At 56.8% G+C, this 21,130-nt stretch overlaps 2 protein-coding genes, 1 long non-coding RNA gene and 1 other non-coding gene across 7 annotated transcripts in view; 3 read left to right on the forward strand and 1 right to left on the reverse strand.

Moving 5' to 3' along the window:
• The window catches only part of FANCI (FA complementation group I), a 56,749-nt gene extending 55,499 nt beyond the window's left edge, over positions 1–1,250 (forward strand). For both annotated transcript variants that reach the window (XM_057494820.1, XM_036932027.2), the window contains one exon: positions 557–1,250. In XM_057494820.1, coding sequence (XP_057350803.1) covers positions 557–637 — 81 coding nt within the window. In that variant the 3' untranslated portion in view covers positions 638–1,250. The remainder of the gene's footprint in view (positions 1–556) is intronic.
• POLG (DNA polymerase gamma, catalytic subunit) lies at positions 484–17,851 on the reverse strand. Of its 3 annotated transcripts, none has more exons than XR_008994694.1 (23): positions 17,717–17,849; positions 16,187–16,963; positions 13,228–13,423; positions 12,121–12,285; positions 11,893–12,039; positions 11,664–11,743; positions 10,694–10,876; positions 10,458–10,612; positions 10,203–10,329; positions 9,036–9,272; positions 8,062–8,182; positions 7,776–7,862; positions 7,362–7,469; positions 6,321–6,481; positions 5,491–5,544; positions 5,269–5,386; positions 4,695–4,830; positions 4,356–4,602; positions 3,124–3,246; positions 2,828–2,996; positions 2,501–2,709; positions 1,504–1,675; positions 484–977 (listed from the first exon to the last, which is right to left on the reverse strand). XR_008994694.1 is itself a non-coding variant. In XM_036932032.2 (23 exons), exons 2-23 carry the CDS (start codon positions 16,801–16,803, stop codon positions 901–903), a joined length of 3,678 nt encoding a protein of 1,225 aa, XP_036787927.2. In that variant the 5' UTR covers positions 16,804–16,963; positions 17,717–17,849; the 3' UTR covers positions 484–900. The 3 variants fall into 3 exon arrangements, 1 of the variants encoding a protein (XP_036787927.2); XM_036932032.2 differs by having other exon boundaries at positions 1,504–1,664; XR_008994695.1 differs by lacking the exons at positions 484–977; positions 1,504–1,675; positions 2,501–2,709; positions 2,828–2,996 and adding an exon at positions 4,066–4,156 and having other exon boundaries at positions 17,717–17,851.
• Positions 17,852–17,972: 121 nt separating this feature from the next.
• On the forward strand, positions 17,973–19,496 carry LOC130681500 (uncharacterized). The gene is made up of 2 exons (XR_008994696.1): positions 17,973–18,469; positions 18,920–19,496. It is a non-coding gene; the product is annotated as an uncharacterized LOC130681500 (long non-coding RNA).
• Positions 18,113–18,185, forward strand: TRNAR-UCG (transfer RNA arginine (anticodon UCG)). Its single transcript has one exon. It is a non-coding gene; the product is annotated as a tRNA-Arg (tRNA).
• Positions 19,497–21,130: the final 1,634 nt, after the last annotated feature.

A 21,130-nucleotide genomic window follows, 5' to 3' on the forward strand; every position in this document is an offset into this window, starting at 1 on the left:
CCGCGCCCACACTCAAAGCAGGGCCACTCTGGTTAGTTCAGGTTCGTGCCAGCTCCTCACCCCTTTTCCTCTCTGCTTTGTTCCTGAGTTTGTTACCAGTTCCCGCAGTGTATCCTCAGCCCTGCAGCACCTGAGGGGCAGAACCCAGTGTCTTTACCCTCTAGCACCTAGAATTTTGATTTTAGGCAAAATCAGTGGCTCATTCCCATTTTAAAATTGAAGTTTACATAAAACGTCTGGATTTCTGGCTTCTCAAAAACTTAAAACCTACATCCTTCAGACGATCACATTCCTGGCCATTACACACCCATGCCACCCAGTCCCTGTGCCTACTTGGCACTGCAGCACTGATGCGTCTCCTAGGAAAGAACCAAAGTCCTGCCTCTCCTCCTTTGGGGGAGACGTCTCCCCCTCTGCAACACGAGCACCTCCTAACGTGGCAGAGGGCCAAAAGCGTAACTAGCAGAGGCTGCAATGGGAAGATAGAGGGTTCGGGTTTTTATTTCCACTGCTTCCAACAGGTTTATCACACATAACAGCATTGTCTTCCCTCTAGGGCACTGCGTCGCCCCCCGGGGCACAGAACAAGGAGCCAGCCAGGAAGAAAAGGAAAGAAGAAACGAAATGCCTGAGTTAATGTGGACTTTGGGGCTTCTGCTTTCTACCCAGTAAGCAACAATGCATCCTTGTTCCACCGCCTGCACCCATGGTGGCATCTTGGTTCTGAATCTGTTCAACTGCACCTTCAGTTAGAGGCAATTGTTCTTGGCACCTGCTACTTAAATACGGCTGGCCCAGGGCAAGCCCTTTTGCAAAAAGCACAGCTGAATGCCTGAGTTTGGGAGCCTGTACTGCCCCAGTGAAGCTCCACAGGAGCAAATACGGAGCCACCAGGTAGAGCTATGGTCCAGGCTGGCTTCGTTTTTCCAGGGAGCCTTTGGTGAGTTCAATTATCTGGTAAATATCCAGCGCTTCACCTGAAAGATAGTGCAGATTGGTTAGGATGCTTCTTCAAGAATTGTTAACTCAGAGCTCAGAAGTGAGAAAAGGAGTATGGAAGGGTTGAGAATAATTGCCAGGAACAGTAATGTTATATTTTGGGGGTCTGTTTTCTTTTTGTATAAGTTGTCTTAGATACATTGTATATAGACAGTAAGCTTTCTCATTACTTGTTTTGGCATTCAAAGCACAATTTTTATTCACTTAAGAATGCACTTTGACTTTATACATTAAATCCTCTTTAAACATTCCTGATGTGGTTGAAGAAGGAAAGGGAGAGGTGGAATATCTGAGGCTCTGGTTTCTCCCTTCATTTGCTGTGGACAGCTTTCTAGAGACCCCTCCCTTTGTGATCTGAGCATCCCACCAGGTGAAACGGGCTAGTACACAGCATGAGTTAGGACAGGTTTCCCATTTTCTGGTGCCCCGAGCTGCCTGCCTCTAAGCCCACTTTCTAGTCACCTTGCATTCCATGCATAATGAGGACAAATGTGTTGTGCTCACCCTGGGGAATCCCGTATCTTCTTTCCATCCCTGTTGGGTTGGAAGGGGTTTTACAATCCATGGTCACTTCCTTCCTGAGGCACTGGTCAATATCGACTGCACTGAAAAAGGCGACCGACTGGGGCAAGTCACGCAGGCCCAGCTTGTAGGCGAACATGCACCTGAAAGAGACCTGGTCGCGCTCAGTGGCGCGGCCCCCCTCCCCTCCCCCGTGAACAAAGGCCCCAGCACTGCAGGGAAACCACTGTGTCCCCTGGAGCGGGCCTCCCCAGACCAGCTCTGCATTCAAGAAAGCTGACAGGCCAGCAGCTGCCACATCCCACTGGTGTCAGGAAATGGCAATTAGGGACTCAAAACACACCTGTTCTTCTATTGACGTAAAGTTTCTTTCAATTATTGGGCCAAAAGTTTGAATAACTGAGAACAGTGTTAGCTCTGGTTAAGTGTCAGTATAAGCCCAGGGAGATGGTGAGTGAAGAGGGCAGTGGAGACAAGTGTTGAGGAGAATAAATAATTTGCCCAGGTTCTGAGTAACAGCAACATGGACCTGTAATGTCATTTAATTTAACCATATAAACTAGGACTTTTAGTATATGAAAATACAACTGAATATATAAAATTTTTTAATTCACATTTGAGTTTCCCCATTAACATCTACAAATGAAAGATAAACATCTCAATTCCCTCTGAATTGAGGAAAGCCTTGTCATTTGATCTTCAGAACAGAAAGGTGAGTTCCTAGGGGAGCACACCCCGTGAGCTGCTCTTTGGACACTCTCCTGACCGCCGCTTCCTGACTACCTTAGGGGTCTGGTCCTGCTGTGTGACACTTCAAACCTAAGAAATCTTTTTAAGAAGTTGAGGCCAGTCTTTGTAAGACTTTGAGTTTGTTTGAAGTGGATAAGAGCTGAAACATTCCTGGGAAGATGAGAACTCACACATCACGCTCAGCCTGAAGCAAAGCCCCGCACTGAGCGTGAGGCCCAGCCCCACGTACCTGGTTAGGAGGTTGGTGATCTGCAGGGCCAGGGCGGCACGGTAGCGGTCCTCCTCCCGCACCAGGTAGCGGACCTCATCGTGGATGCTGATGCAGAAGCGCCCTTCAATGGCGAACTCCTCAAACAGCCACCTCATGGCCACAAGCATGAGGTGTAGGTAGTCCACAGCAGAGCTCTGGACCACCCAGTTCACGCGGCTGGTCATGAACTGATGAGGAAGGTGGGCACAGGTGAGGGACTCTGCCCCACAGCAGCTCACTCAGGTAGGAGGTGCTCTGGGAGCCCGCCCTCCCCGTGACCCCTCTCTTCCCTGTCTAGGAAGCTACCTCTCCCCGGACAGCTGAGGGCTCCAGGGCTCGGCTGATGCGGCACCCCAGCACCGGCGTACACGGGGCGTCCGCCGTGGCGATGCTCTCCAGCTTGTTGAACATCCCTGACTCTGTGCCCCCGCTCCACGCTCTTTCAGCGACCACCTCCCACTTCTTCCAGTGCGACCTGGGGGGCCAGGAAAAAGAAGAGGGCGAGCTTTGTCCAGCTTCTCAGGGCTAAAAACAAAGCATCCCAGCACTGCAGGGGCTGGCCCAGACCCTCCCTCCATCCCTAACACCCAGAAGGTTCTCACTTCCTTGAGGCTTCTCTCTGGATCTTGCGGAGATCCTGCAGGGAAACCCAGCCATCCTCGGCTCTGTGCACAGGGAGGTCCAACTCTCTCACCAGCCACTCACCCTCATCCGAGAGCCGATACCTAGTGGGGTGTCACCGACATCATTCCCGTGGGAGTGTCTCCATGGGCCAAGCCCAGAGCTGGAAGTGCTCACACACCACCTCACTGCATCTCCAGGAACAGGCTCGGAGAGGCTGTGACTTAATGGGGTCCCAGCCAGGAGGTGGCACACAGAGAGGAACACAGGCTTTGCTCCAACGCGGGAGCCTGCCCGTTACCACTGTCCCCATGCCTTGGACGCTGAGCCCAATGACCAACAGGCAGCGGGTCCTAGTTCAGGCCGCAGCAAGGGCTGTCACTGCAGGTTTGGGGGAGAACGATGAGGTGCTTCTCGAAGGGGAGAGGGTGACAACAGCCACACCTGGCTGACCCTTTTCAGCCTCTGCCACCCCGGGCTCCCAGCTTCAGTGTGACCTCAGACATCACCAAGCTGGTACCCCAAAGGCTCCACAGCCGTGTCATTCACTTGCTTGGAGGTGCCCTCGGTCCACACTCCTCTGAGAGGCCTTCAAAGTCTCCCTGCTAAGGCCCAGTGCCCTCGCCAGCACCCTGCCCTCCCCCCGACTCTGGACAGGACTCGGCTCCCCTGCTGCACAGGCAGTCACCACTCTATCAGCCCTTGTTTATCTCTCTCCTGAGGAGGTCAGCTACGGACACGGCACACCGCACCTAAGGGAGTTCCTGACACCCCCCTGGGAGCCTGCCGAGGCACTGAGCGCACAGCAGCAGAGAGGAAACTAGCTGGAGAGTCAGTAAGACTGTGCCCTTATCCTCTGAGTCAGTCTAAAGCGTCCAGTTCCCAGGGCGCCCACCCATCAGCACCTCCTCTCACACACGTGCCTCACTTGCGCTCATCCCTGCAGGCATATGCGTTTGCAGCCCCCATGCTGGTGGTTACTGTGCACCATCCCAGCTGCTGACCCGCAGCCACCTGACAGCACATAACCGAACAGCTTTAACCCTACAAGTCAAACTGGTCAAGGCTTTACACAAGCGCAGGCCACAAGCCAAGGACGTACCACCCTGGAGCAAGAGGGCTGGAGAAACGGAAGAGGCGGAAGATGGGGGCAGGAACAGGCAGCGAAGCAGGCCTGCGGCCCTGCGGGTAACGCGGGTGGGGGGACCCTCACCGGCGGAGGCCCTTGGTGACGGCATACATCTGCTGGGCCTTCTCGGCTGCCTCCTGCCTTGTGAGCCGATGGTTGAACTGCATCAGCAGGCGCTCAGCAAAGGGCTGCCCGGCCCCATAGATGCGGCCATAGTTGAAGACCTTGGCGTGCTCCCGACTGATGCCCACTGTGGCGGCCGTTCTACTGTGCAGGTCGGTGCCCCTGCTCTTCCTGCCCTGCAGTGTCATCCACCCAAAGGCTGTGCAGCCTGTGGCGTAAGGCAGGGGTGGGGGAGGGGGCTCAGGAACCCGCCAGCAGCCTGGGTGCCCCCACGTCGCCCCAGCCCTGGCTCCTGCTCACCGTGCATGCCGGCAAAGTGGGCATCTCCGAGCACAGCTGCGATCCACAGCTCCTGTGAGTCCACGTCCGCGCCCACGAGCACGTAGCCGGGCGGGGCCTGCACCATGGCCTTCAACTCACTGCCTACTCGGTCAGGCTGCAGGGACAGTGAGGTCAGGCCCTCTCTACACACCCCAGGAGACTCTCCCCGCTCTTCCTGGACTTGACAGAATGCTGGGGCCTTTCCCGTGGCCACAGTTTCAGGGAATGCCGACAGCACTGCCCCAAACCCCACAGCTCCGGGAGGGCCACCTACAAGCGATGGGGTGACAGGATCATACTCTGCCGGCCTCACGCTGGGCCCCACCGGAACCCAAGGGCTGTGCCATCACGCCTTGTCGATGTCTGGCCAGGAGCCAGGTGCCCAGAACATACTTGCTGACGGAAGGGATGAGCTGTGAGGCCACATTTGGACCGAGTCCTGCCTGACCTGGATCTTAGGTCCCTTTTCATGCTCCTCACTAAAGGCCCTCTGCGACCCGTTTCCAGAGTCCCAGGAACGGAAGAGCAGGAGCAGTGGCACAGGGACACATACCCGGGCGTTGCTGGCAGTGAGCCACGTGGGCTCCACAGCCCGGCGAGTGATGGTGCCGGCAGTCACCACCTGGGGCAAGATGGCCCCATAGCGGCCTTCCTCTTCGTAGTCTGGGTGCCTGGGGGTCGGGGGTGGGAGAGAACATGTGTCTCAGCAACTTGCGCTGGTCGAGGTCCCACCACTCAGGGCCACTGTCCCCCACAACCACTTGGCAGGCCATACCTGGTCACAGCACGGGGCAGAGCTGCTCGGGGCAGCCACACCACCATCTGGGAGCTGTGGGACAGAGAGGGCGAGGCTTAGTGCAGCCAAGGGGAGCAGAGGCCACCTCCTTCCCACCACGGCCCTCATTGCCCTTCAGGAGCTGCTGTGCCCCCTCCTTGCCCATCCTCAACCCTCAACCCACTGACTTGACTCAGCGTGAGCTCTGGCACAGCCTAGGCCTGGGGCCCAGCGATCTCCTCCAGGAGTAAGCCACCTGGGAACTGGCCAGGCTCTGGAGGCAGCTTCTGCCTTTATCCCGAGTTATCTGTGAGGCGTCCAGCACCAGCCCGGCCGCCACGGCCTCCCCCTGCTTGCGGCAGACCCGGCCAGCCCACCGCGGCACTCTCCTCAGAAGCTCGTGCTGCTGGCGGCCACAACCCCGTTGGAAGCAGCCTCCAAGATGAACCCATTTGCCACTCCCAGCAGACGGGTCCCAGCTCCCATCCCCCAACAGCTTACAGGCCACCAGCCCTCCACGGTCCTCAGCCATATCCCATGGCTCCAGCGGCTTATACCAAGGGGCTCTTTTGGAGCTGGGAGGGGCCATCAAGGTCCAGAAAAGCACCACCTTCTCACATAAACAGAAGATGAGCTGGAGAGTGAGAGATTTGCCTGAGGTCACATGGACCACAAGTAGCCAGGCCTCTAGCCCACAGCCGGGCTCTCCCTCCATTGCAGCACAGGTGAGACAAGGTACCCGGGTGGGAGGTGGGGAGGGAATCCCACGGTGTCAGCAGCCTGGCCAGGGTCACAGCCACGCATGTCTCTGTTCTCCCACGGTGACCCACCTGATACGCTTATGGGCATTCCTCCAGAAAGAAATCATTTTGTTGATTTCCAAGGCACGGGGCCCACTGGCACCTCCTGGGCCAGCCTGCAGAGTGCCGTCCTCCATCTTGGGCAAGAAGTCCTTGGCAAAGGGGCTGCCCACATTGCAACCACCACCATCCTGAGGAGGGCAAAGGAAGCAGGGTCTGGAAGCAGGTGGCAGACCCCTGGCTGGGGAACTGACACCCTGTGTACCCGGGCTCTGCCCAACACCTCGAGCAGAGCCGTCGGGATACATCCTTGACTGTAACACACCCCACACACGCACAGGCACGTGGCTTCCCTCGCAATGCAGCAACCACCTTATCTGTTAGGATATGTTCCACGACCCCCTAAGTGGACGCCTGAAACCAGGGACAGCAGTGAGCCCTCTGTATACTGTTTTCCCTATACATACATACCTGTGATACTCTATAAACCACAGTAAGAGACTGCCAACTAATAATAAAGTAGAACAATTATAATAATATACTGCAATAAAAATTATGTGCATGTGGTCTGTGTCTGTCCCTAAACAGCTTATCGTACTGCACATGCCCTTCTTGCGATGACATGAGATGACAGAACACCTGTGTGATGAAACGGAATGAGGGGAGTGACGTGGGCATCACGACGGAGCTACCACTGCCGACCTTCTGATGGTAAGTCGGATCATCTGCTTCCGGGCTGCAGGTAACCGAGAGCACGGAGAGCAAAGCGGCGGATAAGGGGGGACCTACTGTAACAGCCATCAGTCAACAGAGTCATGGAACACACGTGGTGCCAGACACTTGACAGACGTGTGCCATGTCATTTAATCCACCACCACAACCCCACCACCCAATTTCCAGAAGGAAAACAAAGGCTCAGAGAGATGTGGATATTTGCCTGGCGTCACACTCTGCCCCATTACTAACGTCATTCCCATGAGAAGGGCGGTCTCCTGGCCGGGGTCACTCTGGAGGCCCTGCAGCACAGTGGGGGCCCCGAGGAACGGGGAGGGACAGGGACAGGGCACACACCTTGTGAGGCAGCTTGAAGAACCAGCAGCCGGGGACATCCACATCATTGTAAGGTCCGTTGCCATGGTGATAGGCTGGTTGGCTGGCTTTGGGGCCACCAGCAGCGGTCTGTGGGGGCCACACACCTAGGTAAGGCCCTGCGCCAGCACCTGCATTCAGCGAGGGCCATGGGGTCGGGGTGGGAAAAGGGCCTGAAATGGTGCGCAGGTAAGTGTGGAAAATGACAGGATGGCCACAGGGTCTCAGGCTTCCTCTCTGGTCTCCAACAACTGGAGCCACCCAAGGGCCGGACGGCATTTCCCAACCTGCCCAAGACTTCAGCAACTCTATGGTGGGGAACAACTACTTGGGCACAGGAGGAGGGTCCTACCACCCAGCACCCGCCCTGAGAACCTTAGCAGGCACCCCGCTCACCAAAGCTGGGGGTTGACCTGGAACTGATGCTTCCCAGTTCTCCATCCTGGCCTCAGTCTCCACTTCTAAGCAGCCCAGTTCTTCCACCTGCATGGGCCCAGGTGCAAGGGAGTGAAGCATGGCTTGGTCGGCCCAGTCCCACCAGCCCTCTCCCCTGCCTCAACAGACAGCCCAGGCCAGCCTGAGGTGGACGAGCCATCACATCCATGCCCGCCCCCAAAGGCTGTCCATCCCCGGGAGGGAACAGAGACCGCCCCCCAAGCTCACGTTCAGAGCCTGTCCTCACCGTCTGCCACATGGCGCTGCTGTCCGTCAACAGGAACTCCTCCACCAGGCCTGCCTGCTGGGGCTCGGGCTGCTGCTTCCCCTGTTCAAGACAGTGCTTCCTGTACAGGGACTCGATGGCTCTGGGCAGAGAACAGCAGAGGCAGCCCGATTACTGGGTGCCTGCCCAGTCCCCTCTGTTCAGTCCTCAGAACTGGCTCTGAGACAGAGGTGGACAGCGCTTTCCTGATTTTTAGACAGGGAGTGACACACTGAGAGCGACACAGCACATGGGTGGCAGGCTAGGGCTCAAGGCCTGGTCTGACTCCAATCTAAGCTCCTCCTCTACCACAGAGCTGCTGCCATCCCAAGAAGAGCACTGGGGGCAGAGCAGTGGACGTGAGCTCCCAGCCACTCACGACCCTTCACCCAAAGGAGCAGGCTGACCCCAGCCGAAGGCCCCTGCGAGACCAGCTGCCCTGCAGAGCCACGACTCTCAGTTCTGGGCCAACTCAAGTGCCATGGCTTCTCCCCAACACCTGCCTGTCAAAAGCTCAGGATTTGGAATCTCAAGCCAACTGGGCCTTGTTCTGTCAGCTCTGTAATGGGGATCACCGGCCTATCTCGTGGGCCTGCTTAGAATCCAGTGAGGAAAGCCCTGCACAAGGTTTCCTGGCACAGAATACAATTAGTGCTAAGTCACACTCAGAAGATCCCCACTGCTGACGGCCCTCCCTCCGCATGTTCCTGTGCAGCAGCTACGCTGCGGGCCAAAGAGCAGGGCCTCCACCCTCCCGCCCGAGCACTACCCCCCAACACCCCCCTCAACACCCTGCAGGGCTCTGAGCCAGAGAAGGGCAGCCATAGAACAAAGAGCTCAAACCCCGACTCTCAGACCCAAGCTCTTCCCACCCGCCTGAGCAGGGCCTGGTTTCTCCAGCAAGGGGAAGGGGTCCGTAGACTTCAGCCCCTTCCTCCCCCAGGCCCGAGGCTTACCTATAGGGACAGGCCACCCCAGCCGGTGCGAGGGCAGCGCCTGCTGGCACTTTGGCCAGGTTATCCCGCCGCCCGGGTACCAGGTATCCCCAGCCGTGCCTCTCGGAGAAGTGCAGAGGGAAGCCATCCCAGGTCAGAGCCATGAGTTTGGGTGTGACCCGCATCTGCAGGCTGAGGAGGCTGGGGCCGGGGGTCCACGCGGGGTCATCTAGCCGAGGACAGAGCTTCCGGTACCACCTATGCCCCACCAGAAGAGAGCAGCGTCACAGTGGTGGTGGCAGGACAGCAAGTGACTGTAAGGAAGGTTCCCTCTCCCATGATGGGCCCGCCTGGCCCCACCCACCCTTCAAGGCCCCCACCCACCCTTCAAGGCCTCAAGGCTTTCCTGGTGACCTCAGCCAAAAGTCACCGTGCCCTCCCCTCTAGGATGAGCCAGGACCCCTGTGGAGACCCCCAAAATAGCTCTGCCTCCCTGGACTAGTCAGAAGGCAGGACACAGGCTCTGGTGGCTTCCCAAGCCCCAGTTCCTGCAGGGTATTCCCAGCCAGAGGAGTAAACAGATCTGCCCCCATCCTGCCCCCCACTGCTCTGGAAAGACACCAGGGCCTTCAGAGCGCTCTCCCACATGCCAGTCATCCGCTAACAGGAGGGTGAGGCAAGCCAGCACCAGGGCACAGTATGTAAGAATCAAGGTGGCCTCGCTCTCAGGGCCACGCAGGTGCAACGTCAGCACCCTGCAGTTCCTTCTACCAGCTATGAGGCTCGAACGAAGGGTCGCATCCTCAAGGACGCCTCTCAACTGCCCCAAGCAGATGAGGCATTATCTCAAGAGTGCCCACTCTTCTGTTTCATCACGGATGTAAACACTGGCTGCACTAGCTGGTCTGCACGCCTGGCTCTTCCCAGGGCAGAGCTACTGGGAAGATGGAACTGTGCTCCCACCTGTAGCCCCAGTGGCTGCCAGGGCCCCACACACAGCAGGTGCTCAGCACACTAGTACTGAAAGAGTCCAGTGAGCCAGGGGTCTGAGGAAACAAGTGACAGCATGACCGGAAGCCAGCAGTACAATAGGCAGGTCAGTCAGGGACCACATGCACCCCATCCCATGCTGGGGCCCAGAATAAGGGAGTCTGTGGTGGGGGGAAGGGTGGACAGGGCTCGGCTCACCCGGGGTGTCCAGGAAGGTGCTGAGACCGCTTGGGCAGGAACTCTGTGGTCCCCTTCAGCTGCTCCAAGCAGATGTGGGCCTGGGCATCTTGCTGAAACTCTTCCTCCTCACTGGGGGGGCCAGGGTCTGTGCAGGGCAGGGGAGGACATCAGGACCAGGGGAAGGTCCCAGAAAGACTGCCCAGCCGTCTAGAGGGCTGGGGCAACTCCTTCCCAGGGCCCATCCCTGCCCCACCTCCCACCCATGCTCCCCACCTTCCTGATCCTCGAGGTCCCCAGCGGCCCCAGCCCCCAGGATGGGCAATTTGCTGGCTGAGGCTGGCTCCTTCCTCTTCACCTTCTTTGCCTTCTTCTGCTTAAACTCTTGCAGGTCCCACTCCAGGTCCCAGAGCCAGGGGTCTTCTTTGTACCTGCAGGGCCAGCCCACCAGAGCAGAGCTAAGGCCAAGCCAAAGGCCAGGCTTCCCGCCTGCCCACCCAAGGCCTGGCTACCTCTCTCCTGAGAGCAGCTGGCAGGCATCATTGGCCAGATCCATCAGCGACTTCTTCATCTCCCGCTGGAGCTCCTCGTAGGTGCTCTGTGCCTCCGCCACGTAACGCTCCCAGTTCTGGTTGACAGGCAGGTATGAGACACCCATCTCCAGCATGCCAGCCAGAGTCACCGGGTGAGGACACCTTGGGAGCAAACACCAGGGGTGCCATAAATGACCCGAGGAGGCAGGACTTCGGCTCACTCTTGAGTTGGTTTGGCAGGCCTCAACCCAACCCACGTGGCACAGATCGAAAGTCAGACCCTAGCTCTACCACTTCCTAGTCATGAGACCGTGCAGAAGTCACTTCTCCTCTTTGAGCTTCAGTTCCTGTATCTATAAAATGGAAATATCCCATCCCCAGGGGAAATGTGGGAATTACAGATCACAAAGTGAAAATGGCTGCCATGTCTGCAGTAACGGTTCAGTGCCAGGCACTGTGCAGATAAGATACACGTACAAACGATCACGTACAAACCTCATGACTGGGCAGTCAAGTATATCCCTGTATGTTTCACAGATGAGAACACTGAAGCTCAAAGAATCCAAGCACCCTGCCCAAGGCCAAATGAGCTGGTTAAGACAGTCAAGATCCGAACCAGGTCTAGCTGACATTTAGGACTCGGACCACTCCGGAAGACTGACTCACTAGCAAACAAAACTGAGACGGACGGGAGGCCCTTGGCTCAGGATCCAGGTACAGAAAGGATGCTTAAATGACCCCAGGACCCTGCACAAGAAACTCAAGCACAGCACGTGGCCCTCCCCTCCAGAAACCCAGAGTACAGGATCCAGGTGGCCACCACGGGATGGAATGGCTCCATTCTTTCAGCCCAGAAAGGCTCAGACCCTCGCCTGAGGAAGACCCAGCATCACTTACTATAGTGGGCCCAAGTCCTGGCTACCCACTGGCCCCCAGAGGCCGCCCTCACCTCTCCATGAAGAGCGGTAGCTGCTGCTGGAAAACCTCATAGGTGGCCCACACGTCCTGGGCACAGTACTGCATCAGGTCCTGGCACAGGTGACAGGAAGACGCTGGGTGGGCAGCCAGCCCACTCCCACCGCCGGGTCTCAGGGTAAGGTCTGGCAGCTCTACTCCCCAGGGCCAGTTAAGGGATCTGCCGCAGCCCCTTTCCACAGAGCCCCCCGCCAGCACTGTACCTGGAAGTTCCCCCGGATGTCCTTCATGCTACCCTTAAGGAACAGTTCTCGTGGCTCCTTCCGCAAGGGAGGGCCCCCCACGTACAGGCTGTGCACGTCGGCCAGATTATTGACACTGCTGATGTCCAGCCAGTCCCAGGATGAGATCTGGGGGGTCAGAGCAAGGGGCATAGAAGATCAGCGTGGCCTCAGGTCAGACAGGCAGTGCCCCCCGCAGAGGGCTCTCACCACTGGGCCGCTGGCTTTGCTCCGGGACTTCTGGGCTCGCTGTGTGGGGTGCCGGGCCTTGCCCTTGCTCTGCTTGGCTGCCACCCACAGACTGCGCTGGAAGCTGCTGAGCCCCGAGATGGCCATGTGCATGCTCAGAGTATCCAAGAAGCGCATGCGGGAGCCCTGGGGGGAAGGGCAGGAGGACAGAGGCCGCTTTGAGGGGCCAGCCTACCAACCACTTCACTGGTGCCAACCCACCAGCCCCAGCTCAGCCTCTCCTCCCATCACACGGCCTTCCAACACTGAAGACAGAAAATCCTCATGCTTGCTCACATGTGTCCCACCATCTGTGAGGGGCCTGCCCACCCGAATCCCGGCCATCCTTGGAGGTGCAGGCCTGGCTCAATCCCAACACCCAAGTTCTCCCAGCAACAGCTCTGAGAGGACATTGGGAACGAAATGGCCGAACAAGGCCTTCGGAGCCCCCAGGCTCAGCCCCCATCCCCAGCCCTGCCACTCACAAGCTCTGTGGCCCCAGGCAAGTCAGCAAGGCTGTCAGAGCCTCGGCATCCCCCACTACAGGCTGGCTCCAGGCCAAGGCCGCTCCCACTGGCCCTGCTCTCTCCTGGGGCTCATCGTGAGGACACAGTGAAAAGCACCTTCAGCGAAATCAAGAATGCCACGACCACACACCAGACATGCCTCTGAGTGTCTGACATGGGCACTGTTCAAACCTTCCCAACAATCCTGAGGTAGCTTCCACTACCTTTACAGATAAAGAAACTGAGGCTCGGGGATGTTAGGGAGCTCATCCTGTTCCCCAGTGGCTGAGGCAGGATGTGAGCCCAGGCTGTGTGGCTAGAGCCTCCAAAGACCCCCGCTGAGCTCCAAATGCCCCACAGAGAAAAGGGCTTAGTCCTCTGTGAACACTCGGGTCCTATACCAAGCAGGTCCTGGGAACAGAACAGCTGAGCACCAGAGGCAGGGCTGGTCAACAGAAGGCCCAGCGGCTGCCACCAAGGCAGTGGAGACACTGGCCAGGAAAAGCCATGCCTTGTCAAGCCAGAGATCATGGCTCGTAGGCCGCCCCACAGCAGAACCTGCAGCTGGCCCCAGGAGTCTTACCTGGATCAGATACTGTTCCCTGATATGGGCGCGGTCAAAGCAAACGTTGTGCCCCACCACTAACTGTTCCTGCCAATCCCGCTGGGTGGGGTCGCCAGCGCTGGCGGGGACCTCTAGAGGGATGAGGTCAGCCGGCGACAGCTGGCTGGTCCAAGAGTAACGCTCTTCCACCAGCCGCCGGCTGCACCAGGAATACCTGCGGGAGGGAGGCGGCGGCGGGTAGGTTCAGCAGAGGCACTGCCGCCTGCTGTGCACCCACCATCACATGCCAGGTTCTGACGCTAGCGGCTGGGGACACAAGACCAAGGGGTGCTCCTAATGCTGAACTAGGGGTCAAGCAGGGTGGTGGGAGCGATGTTTCAGGGGCAGTTACAAAAGCTGCTTTACTTTTCAACTTCCACAGGTAAAAATGGAGCAAAGTGCCACAGCGCTGGGTGTCCCACACAGGCATTTAGCTGGGCCATCGAGGTGTTCCTTAGGCGTGCACCAAGTCTGTGCTTGGCTCTGAGGTACTGTATGAACACTATCAACCCCTCACGTCTAGAAGCACAAGACAGCTAGTGTTCAAAGTACTAGTAAGGAAGAGAGATAATTATAAAAGAACCCAAGTGGAAATTTTTAAAAAATCAAAAGTGGCAAAGAAAAAAAAAAAAAGGCAAATGCTGCACACATGTACAGGATGAATCATCTGACAGCTGGAAGATTGAGAAGGACAAAGAGCAAACCATGTGCCTTGTAGACGGTGTGTGCCTCTCGGAGCAACCACCCGCGCTGAGAGACCACGGGCAGCGCCAGAACGGAGGAGACGTGCACGTGTGCTCGGGGGGAGGGACGGGGGTGACTGCTGCCCGCCGGGGACCCGACGCAGTTCAGGAAAAGGCTGGAGTTTGCTGCAGATCCACGGGCTACGCACAGGGCAGTGGCCGTGGAGGAAAGCCAGCTGCGAGCTGCAGATTATGCCGAAGGGTCACAGCCACTCACATCCCAGTGAGTGACGAGGCCACCATGTGGCCACCATGGCTGTGCAGCAGCTTCCTGCGGCCTCATGGAGGGGAGGAGGTGTCACCTGCCTCAACGGTTTCAACCAACATAACATTTGAGGGAGGGGCAAAAAGAGGCTCCTAGTTTTAAACCTGGTAAAATCTAACTCACACTCCAAATGCTGGGAATACGCTCAGGGACTCAAGCTGAAACCTCCTCCCCTTTCAGTTCAGCACATCAAAGCTCTTAAAAACAACACAGAAGAAAAGGCTGAAGGATGTCAAATGTCTGAGGCTATGGTGATGACAGGGACTTCAGCTGCAATTAAAAGCCATACTGCCATCAAGATCCAGGTGTGCAGCTGTGCATGAGAGCCATCTTATTATAAATTTATTTGTGATAAAAAAGAAAGTCAAAATGCGAACACCTTTCTTAAGTTTAAGATGAGTTCAGAACCAATGTCATAATATACTTTTCCTGTAAATTTTGGATAGCTGTTGACAGCCTGGGTAATGTCCCTCTAGTCTGATGACCAAACCCTTACCAACAGCCTTTGGGAAGCTGCCTGTGGGTTAGTGCAGGCTTCCCCCTCCCACTGGAAATCACAGGCTGGTCAGGTACCTGTGTTCCGCAGCCACGTGGCAGGGATGTGCCCAAGTAAAAATTGGACTGCTGTGGATTTGGGGGCCCCAGCTGGCCTGCCCCCGTTTCAGTCAGGCCCCTGGAGGGAGGCTCCAGTCTGAGCCCAGGCTTCAGCTATGACTCCTGCCACAATGCAAACTGAGCAATGTCCCCAGAACCACTGGCAAGAATGGGATGAGTTTGAGAGGAGGATGGGAAGGAAGGGAAAAGGGGAAAGGGGAAAGTTAGGGACGGAAGGAGGAGGAAAAGAAAAAATGGGACTTGATAAATAGGTAAATAGTTCAAAATGACCAAGAGATCAAAAAACAAGTCTTTGCTGTCCCTGGTTGCCTCATGTTCTTTCAGCCACCACAGCCTACTTCACCTCCTCAAATGATGGACATATTCCCTCTGTTTTGACCATCAGGTTACATTGTAAGCACTGAGATTCTCAGCTGGAACTAAATCAATGTGGAATCATCTAGTTTTGCTCTTTTCAGCCATTAATGCCTACCTTATCTATTTAGCCATGTTTTCACCATTTTCAACTGCATATTTAACATTTCGCAGCTTTCTTTACAAAGATGTAGCTTCCAATAGGAATAAAGAAACTGCCAACTTTTTTGCTGGCCATGCCTGAAAGCATTAGGGTTGTAAATAGTATTTTAATCCTGGAATGAAGAATAAAAAAAGGGGAGAAACAGTACTGCCATCATTGTTTGAAAAGAAACTTGGGTAGCACTTAGAAAATTACTTAAAAAGAAGAGAGACTGGATATACCTTTTGGGGACTAAAATGCCTGCATGGGAGGCTGGGGGAAGGAAGCAATGTTTCTCAACTGGGAGTGATCAGTGGGGGATGCTGGCAGGGAGGGGGTCGGGGCTGGGGGGGAGGGTGTCAGGCTTTTAAGGGAGTATGTCTCATATTGCCTGGGGCAGTTCCAAAAAAGGGAGATTTCTCTTGCCCAAAATAACCATGAACACCCCCAACAGAAACACTGTTAGAATATCTTGGACTAGAAGCTATCACGGGAGTGGGTACGGTACCAAACCAGGTGATCTCAGAAGGGTCTCCCCATCAGTCTCAAGTTCAGCACTCCACTGTAGCTCCCCACAGAGCCCCATCACCACCTGACATGTGCTGGGGTGCCTGTGTTCTGCCTGCATCCTCCCACAATAAAGCAAGCTCCATAGAAGCTGGGGTCAAACCTATTCTAGTTCACTCCGAGTCCACGGTCCCTAGTGGAGCACCCTCCTCCCCAGCACACAGTGGGAGCTCAGTAACTGTTCACTGTACCAAATTATTAGGCTGGGCCCCCCAGGTGAGCTAGAGTCCCCTGACCCCAGACCCTACTTACCAGGCCGAGGGGGATATGGCCACCGCCAATGTGGGGCAAGTTCCCTCTGCCAAGCAGACCTCCACGTCGAACACCAGGGCCCGCTCCTCGGGGATGGCCACGGGTACGGCCTCCCCCTCGGGGCCGTACCGGGTCCAGCCCTCCGCCCAGGCCCAGCTCAGGGGCCGGGGGGGCAGCTGGGCCTGCAATAGCGAGTTGGCCGCCTCCAGGTAGGGCAGGCTCTGCTTCTGGGCCAGGAGGCAGAAGTGCTGGTCCAGGCTGCCCCCATAGAGGGGCGGCAGGCGCAGCTCCACGTCTGGCAAGGGCGTGGCCAGCTGCCCCCAGAGCCCGTGCTTCTGCAGGTGCTCGACGCTGCGGCGCACCGCGGCCTCGCTGGGCTCCTCCCCGGTGTGCCCGAAGATTTGCTCGTGGAGCCCTCTCGAGAGCATCTGGATGTGCAATGGGTTGTGCCGTAGCTGCCCGCCCTCGGAGGATGGCACCTGCAGCTGCGGCGGCTGCGGCAGCCCGTCGCTGGGGCCGGGGCCGGGGCCGGAGCTGGAGACCCAGCGCCCCAGAGCTGGAACTGGCCCTGGCCCGACGGCGGCGCCGGCTACCTTCTTCCAGAGCAAGCGGCTCATGGTTGGTGCAGGGGGGCCCCCGCTGGGAGTCAGGACACCTAGCTTTGGGCTCCAGCTTGGCTGCTTTTACTGGCTGAAAGACGTGGAGAGAGACACGTCCTGTCTCTGCTTTCCTGACACGGAAATGGGTCTGACCATGCCTGCCTTCCACCCACAAATCCTAAAGGAGACAGATGACAGAAAGTGTTATTTATTACATATGTATTAGCGTTACAGGAATAGTAATCATTCCTTGAGCACCTACTGCGTCCCAGGCAGCAGACCAGGCGCTTTCAGGTCCATTTTCTCAGTTAAGTTTCAGACAACCCTGGGAAATAGCAATACCCTTCCTGGGGAAACTGAGGTTCACGTAGGTTCATCAGTGAACTTGGGGAAGGCGAAGGCAGTGGTTAAGACTGCCAATTCTATGGCAGGGCAACGCGGGTTTGAATTCCGGCTCTGGCTCAGGAGATGTTTGACCTTGGGCAATCTCTATAAAGCCCCAATTTCCTACCTGTAAAACGAGGTTACGGGTTCTACCTGTCATACAGGACTGCTGCTTGGGCGACACAGGGCGAAAAGGTCGCGCGGCCCGGCCCCTGACAAGCGCTGGCCCAAGGGTGGCTGCCATTAGCTCGCTTGCCGCGGCCCCAGGGCCCGGCGCCGATAGGTGCCAGCACGCGGATTCGAACCCGGGTGGGCCGCCGTCCCTGGGGCCCCCACCCACGCCCGGGCCGGGACCCCGCGGGCCCAGGGCTCCTGCAGGCGGCGTCGACCGGCCCCGCGCCCCGGCCGCCCGCGGTGCCCAGCGGCGGCGCCGCGGTGCGCCCTGGGACCAGCCTCCGCCCAGCTCCGGCCTCGCTCCGACTGGAGAGGGAGGGGCCGCGCCGCCGCTCGGCGACCCGGCCTCCCACCAGCCGAACCCGCCGGAAACCTCGGTCTGTCCGGTGCTTCCCGGTCTGCGGGTCAGGTCCCCAGGGCGGCGACACGGCGGCCGCCTCCGCGCGGCCTACGCAGCCTCGGGATGGCGTGTGGCCTTCACCCTCACCAGTTCGCCTCGCTGGCAGCCGCAACTTCCCGTCTGCGCCCCGCGCCGTCCCGCGGCTACCCTAGAGGCGGCAGGAGAGTCCCGGCGCGACCAATAGGAGGGCCGCAAGTGGAGCGGGCCGTCCGCGGGGGGAGAAGGGAACTTCCGGGTGGGCCTTCCCTGCGGTACTCTGGGAACCCAGGTCCAACTTCCCCTGCTCAAGAAGCGGGTGGATTTGTCCCAGGCAAGCGAAGGGTGGCAATATTACTTTTTAGGTTGTTCAAAGACCTCTGGTCGCCGGATGGCCGCGTGGCCTAATGGATAAGGCGTCTGACTTCGGATCAGAAGATTGCAGGTTCGAGTCCTGCCGCGGTCGTGGAAAGTTGGAATACTGTTTTTAGTTCATCCTCCGTTAGGAAGGCAAAGGAACGTTGTCACCAATTACCACCCCACGGGAAGTCTGGGAACCCCTCGATCTGCGCAACATGCGGCTCCCACATACCACGCCCAGCGAGTCCTGTGAATCAAGAAACTCGCCTACGTGTCCCCGGCGGGCGCGCACGTCTCTTGAATGTACCAGCCGCTCGTACCGCCGCGCGCGTTGGAGCCCAGCGGGGAGAGAAGCGCGCCCAGGCGGAGATCCCGATTTCAAAGCAACTGGTACGTGGGAACGACAGGGGTGCGCGCCTGAAGGGAAACCCCGTCCACCGCCAGCTCTGTGCTGCCTGTGTTCGTGCCTCCTGGCCATTCTGCCACGCGAAGACGCTGCCGGCCCGTGAACCTGCCCCTGCCCCCGGGTAGCGGGCCTCGCCCGAGCGCGGCCAGCCTGGGGAGCCGGCGGAGGACGCCTGCCAGGCTTCGCGGGCGCGGGTCTCTGCCCGCCCCCTGTTGCCCCAGTGCCCTCCGCACAGCTCTGCTCTCGGCCCTGCGGTCGGCGCGCCGCGGGGTGGGGCCCACGCGGACGGCGAGAGCTGCCCCAGGGGGAGAGGCCCGGGGATCTGAGGCTGATGCGGGGCGACAGGCAGGTCTCACCGAGAGTCGGTCCCCACCCGCCGGCCCCTGCGTGCGCCAGGGCCCCGGGGACTGATGAGAAACGGCGGTGTTTTTCAGGAGCTGGGAGAGGAGATACCAAGGCAACAGTCCCGTCCGCGGTTCGCCAGCCCCTCTGCCGCCCTTGGGGACACAGAGAGGCTCCGGACGAGGCTTGTGAAGACAGCACAGCAGCTCTGAGGTCGATCCTTCCTCTGAGGTCGATCCTTCCATTCATTGCCCCCTTCTTTAAGCATGAAATACTCTTCACGCACTGTCCTAGGTGTATTTAATCCACACACAAATGCGAGGTTTGGGGTTTTTTTCTTTTGGCAAAAAAAATCCTATCAACTGCAGATCACTATTTTATAATCTGTTGCTTTTTTTCCCACTTAGCCTTGTACTGTTGACATTTTTACAAAATGCCAGGGAGAGACTGAGCTTAAATCAGGGAGTCCTTGAGTGGGAAAAACGATTGCATTATTTCTTCTAATCTCCTACTGAAATTTAGCACTTCCTTCAATTATGAAATTAGGCAGCCAGCCAGTGGTATTAGCAGTACCTCAACCGATTATCCCCGATAGATCTCACTTGCTAGACCCCACTTGCTAGATCTCATTGTTTAATGAGTTAACAAAAAAATGCATGTTATATTACCTCTTTGTTCTAATATTTGATTATCTTTGGTTTCCTTGGTAATCCTATGTGTCGTATGCATTTAAAAACAATATTCTAAGGTACCTATGGCACAAAAAATCGAAGAATGCCTGGCCTGACTGGATGTCACTTCCAAGGGATGCTGTCTTTGAGCCTGACTCACATCCACTGGGAGAACAACCCTTCCCCTAGGTTCAGTGGCAGGAAATGTCCATCGAGATGCCTGCCCCTCTCTCAAGACCAATTCAGGCCTGCCTGGTGCCCTTGCCCAGAAATTAGAATCTTCAGCAAAGAGCAAGACGGTTTAACACTGATTCTGACTAAGGGAGGGGGACCTAGAAGCATGAGACCTTACTGCCCTGTGGCACCTTTTCCAGGCTTTTGAGCCTAGCTACTCCACCTTCCCTCCCTCCTTTTCTGGGAGCTCTACACATCCTTCTAGAAAAGTCTACTCCTGCCGGTAAAATTGTGGGGAAATTGGTACATTTCTCCACAATTCCCTGGACCTCTCCTCCCACATAGAAGAGACAAGGTTCATTAGGAACCCCCTGTCCTAATCAAAACACTGTACTTTCTTTCAAAGCATGTACCTCAATTGAAACAAACATTATTGTTTTTTAAATCTCATCTTCCACTGCAATAAATCCCCAGGGAGACTGACATGGTGGCTCAGCCTATGCTGTATTCCAGGGCCTGACTGGAGCTTGGTGCTAACAACCAGCACTTACAAGATGCCAAGTCCTATTCTAAGGGCTCACACAGTCAACTAAATTAACCCACACACTGACCCAAGGATAGAGACCCTGTTATTATCCCCTTTTACTAATGAGGAAACTGAGGCACAGAGAGGTGAAGTAGTATGCCTAAAGCTCTACAGCAGGTGAGTGATAGTGCTGGGATTTGAACCCAGGGAGACCTGGTCTGTGGGCAAGGATCTCAATGATGGCACGACACAGTCAATACCCACTGACCCTGAAAGTAGAGACCCCCTCGCCAACGCCCCCTATCCCCCACTCTAAGGTGTGTGCTAGGCACTGGGCTGGTGCTGGGGATGCAGGTCGGTGCATGCTCTACATCACTGCTACTGACTAAGGGACTCTGGTCGCAGCCTGTTCCTCCGGGGTCCCTCTAGGGAGCTTCCTTCCTGGTCACCATTTCCTGTGGTGTTTGCCAAGTCCAGCGTCAGCAGTTTCTGCCTCAGAGAAAAAAATATCACTGCCTTCCCTTTACCAAGACTACCACTTCCAAAGGACCCGGGCAAAATGCTTAGGGTACATCTCACTCAATTCTCTCAATAATCCCATCATTCCTATTGGCACATAGGTACTATTATCACTGCATTTTGCAGAGGAGAAAATAAAGGCTCCAGTAACAAGTAGGAGGTTGACTCACTCAGAAATTGCACACTGAGTCAGAGGCCGGGATTAGAACCCCAGCCCTGTATGATTCCAAAGTCCCAAGGCATTTCTGCAAGCCCGCTTAACACTCCCAGGCAAGAAAGCAAGTTTTAGAAGACAGATAGCCACTTGATCATTGGTTTGCTGCTGGCTCACACCAGAGTGATCAGCATAAAATTGCAGGTCACGCTAGTATCTGCCCCTCCAGTATTTGTCAGAAAGCAACATGAGAATTACT

This window comes from Manis pentadactyla, chromosome 18 (assembly GCF_030020395.1).
Source record: "Manis pentadactyla isolate mManPen7 chromosome 18, mManPen7.hap1, whole genome shotgun sequence".
Taxonomy (NCBI): Eukaryota; Metazoa; Chordata; class Mammalia; order Pholidota; family Manidae; genus Manis; species Manis pentadactyla.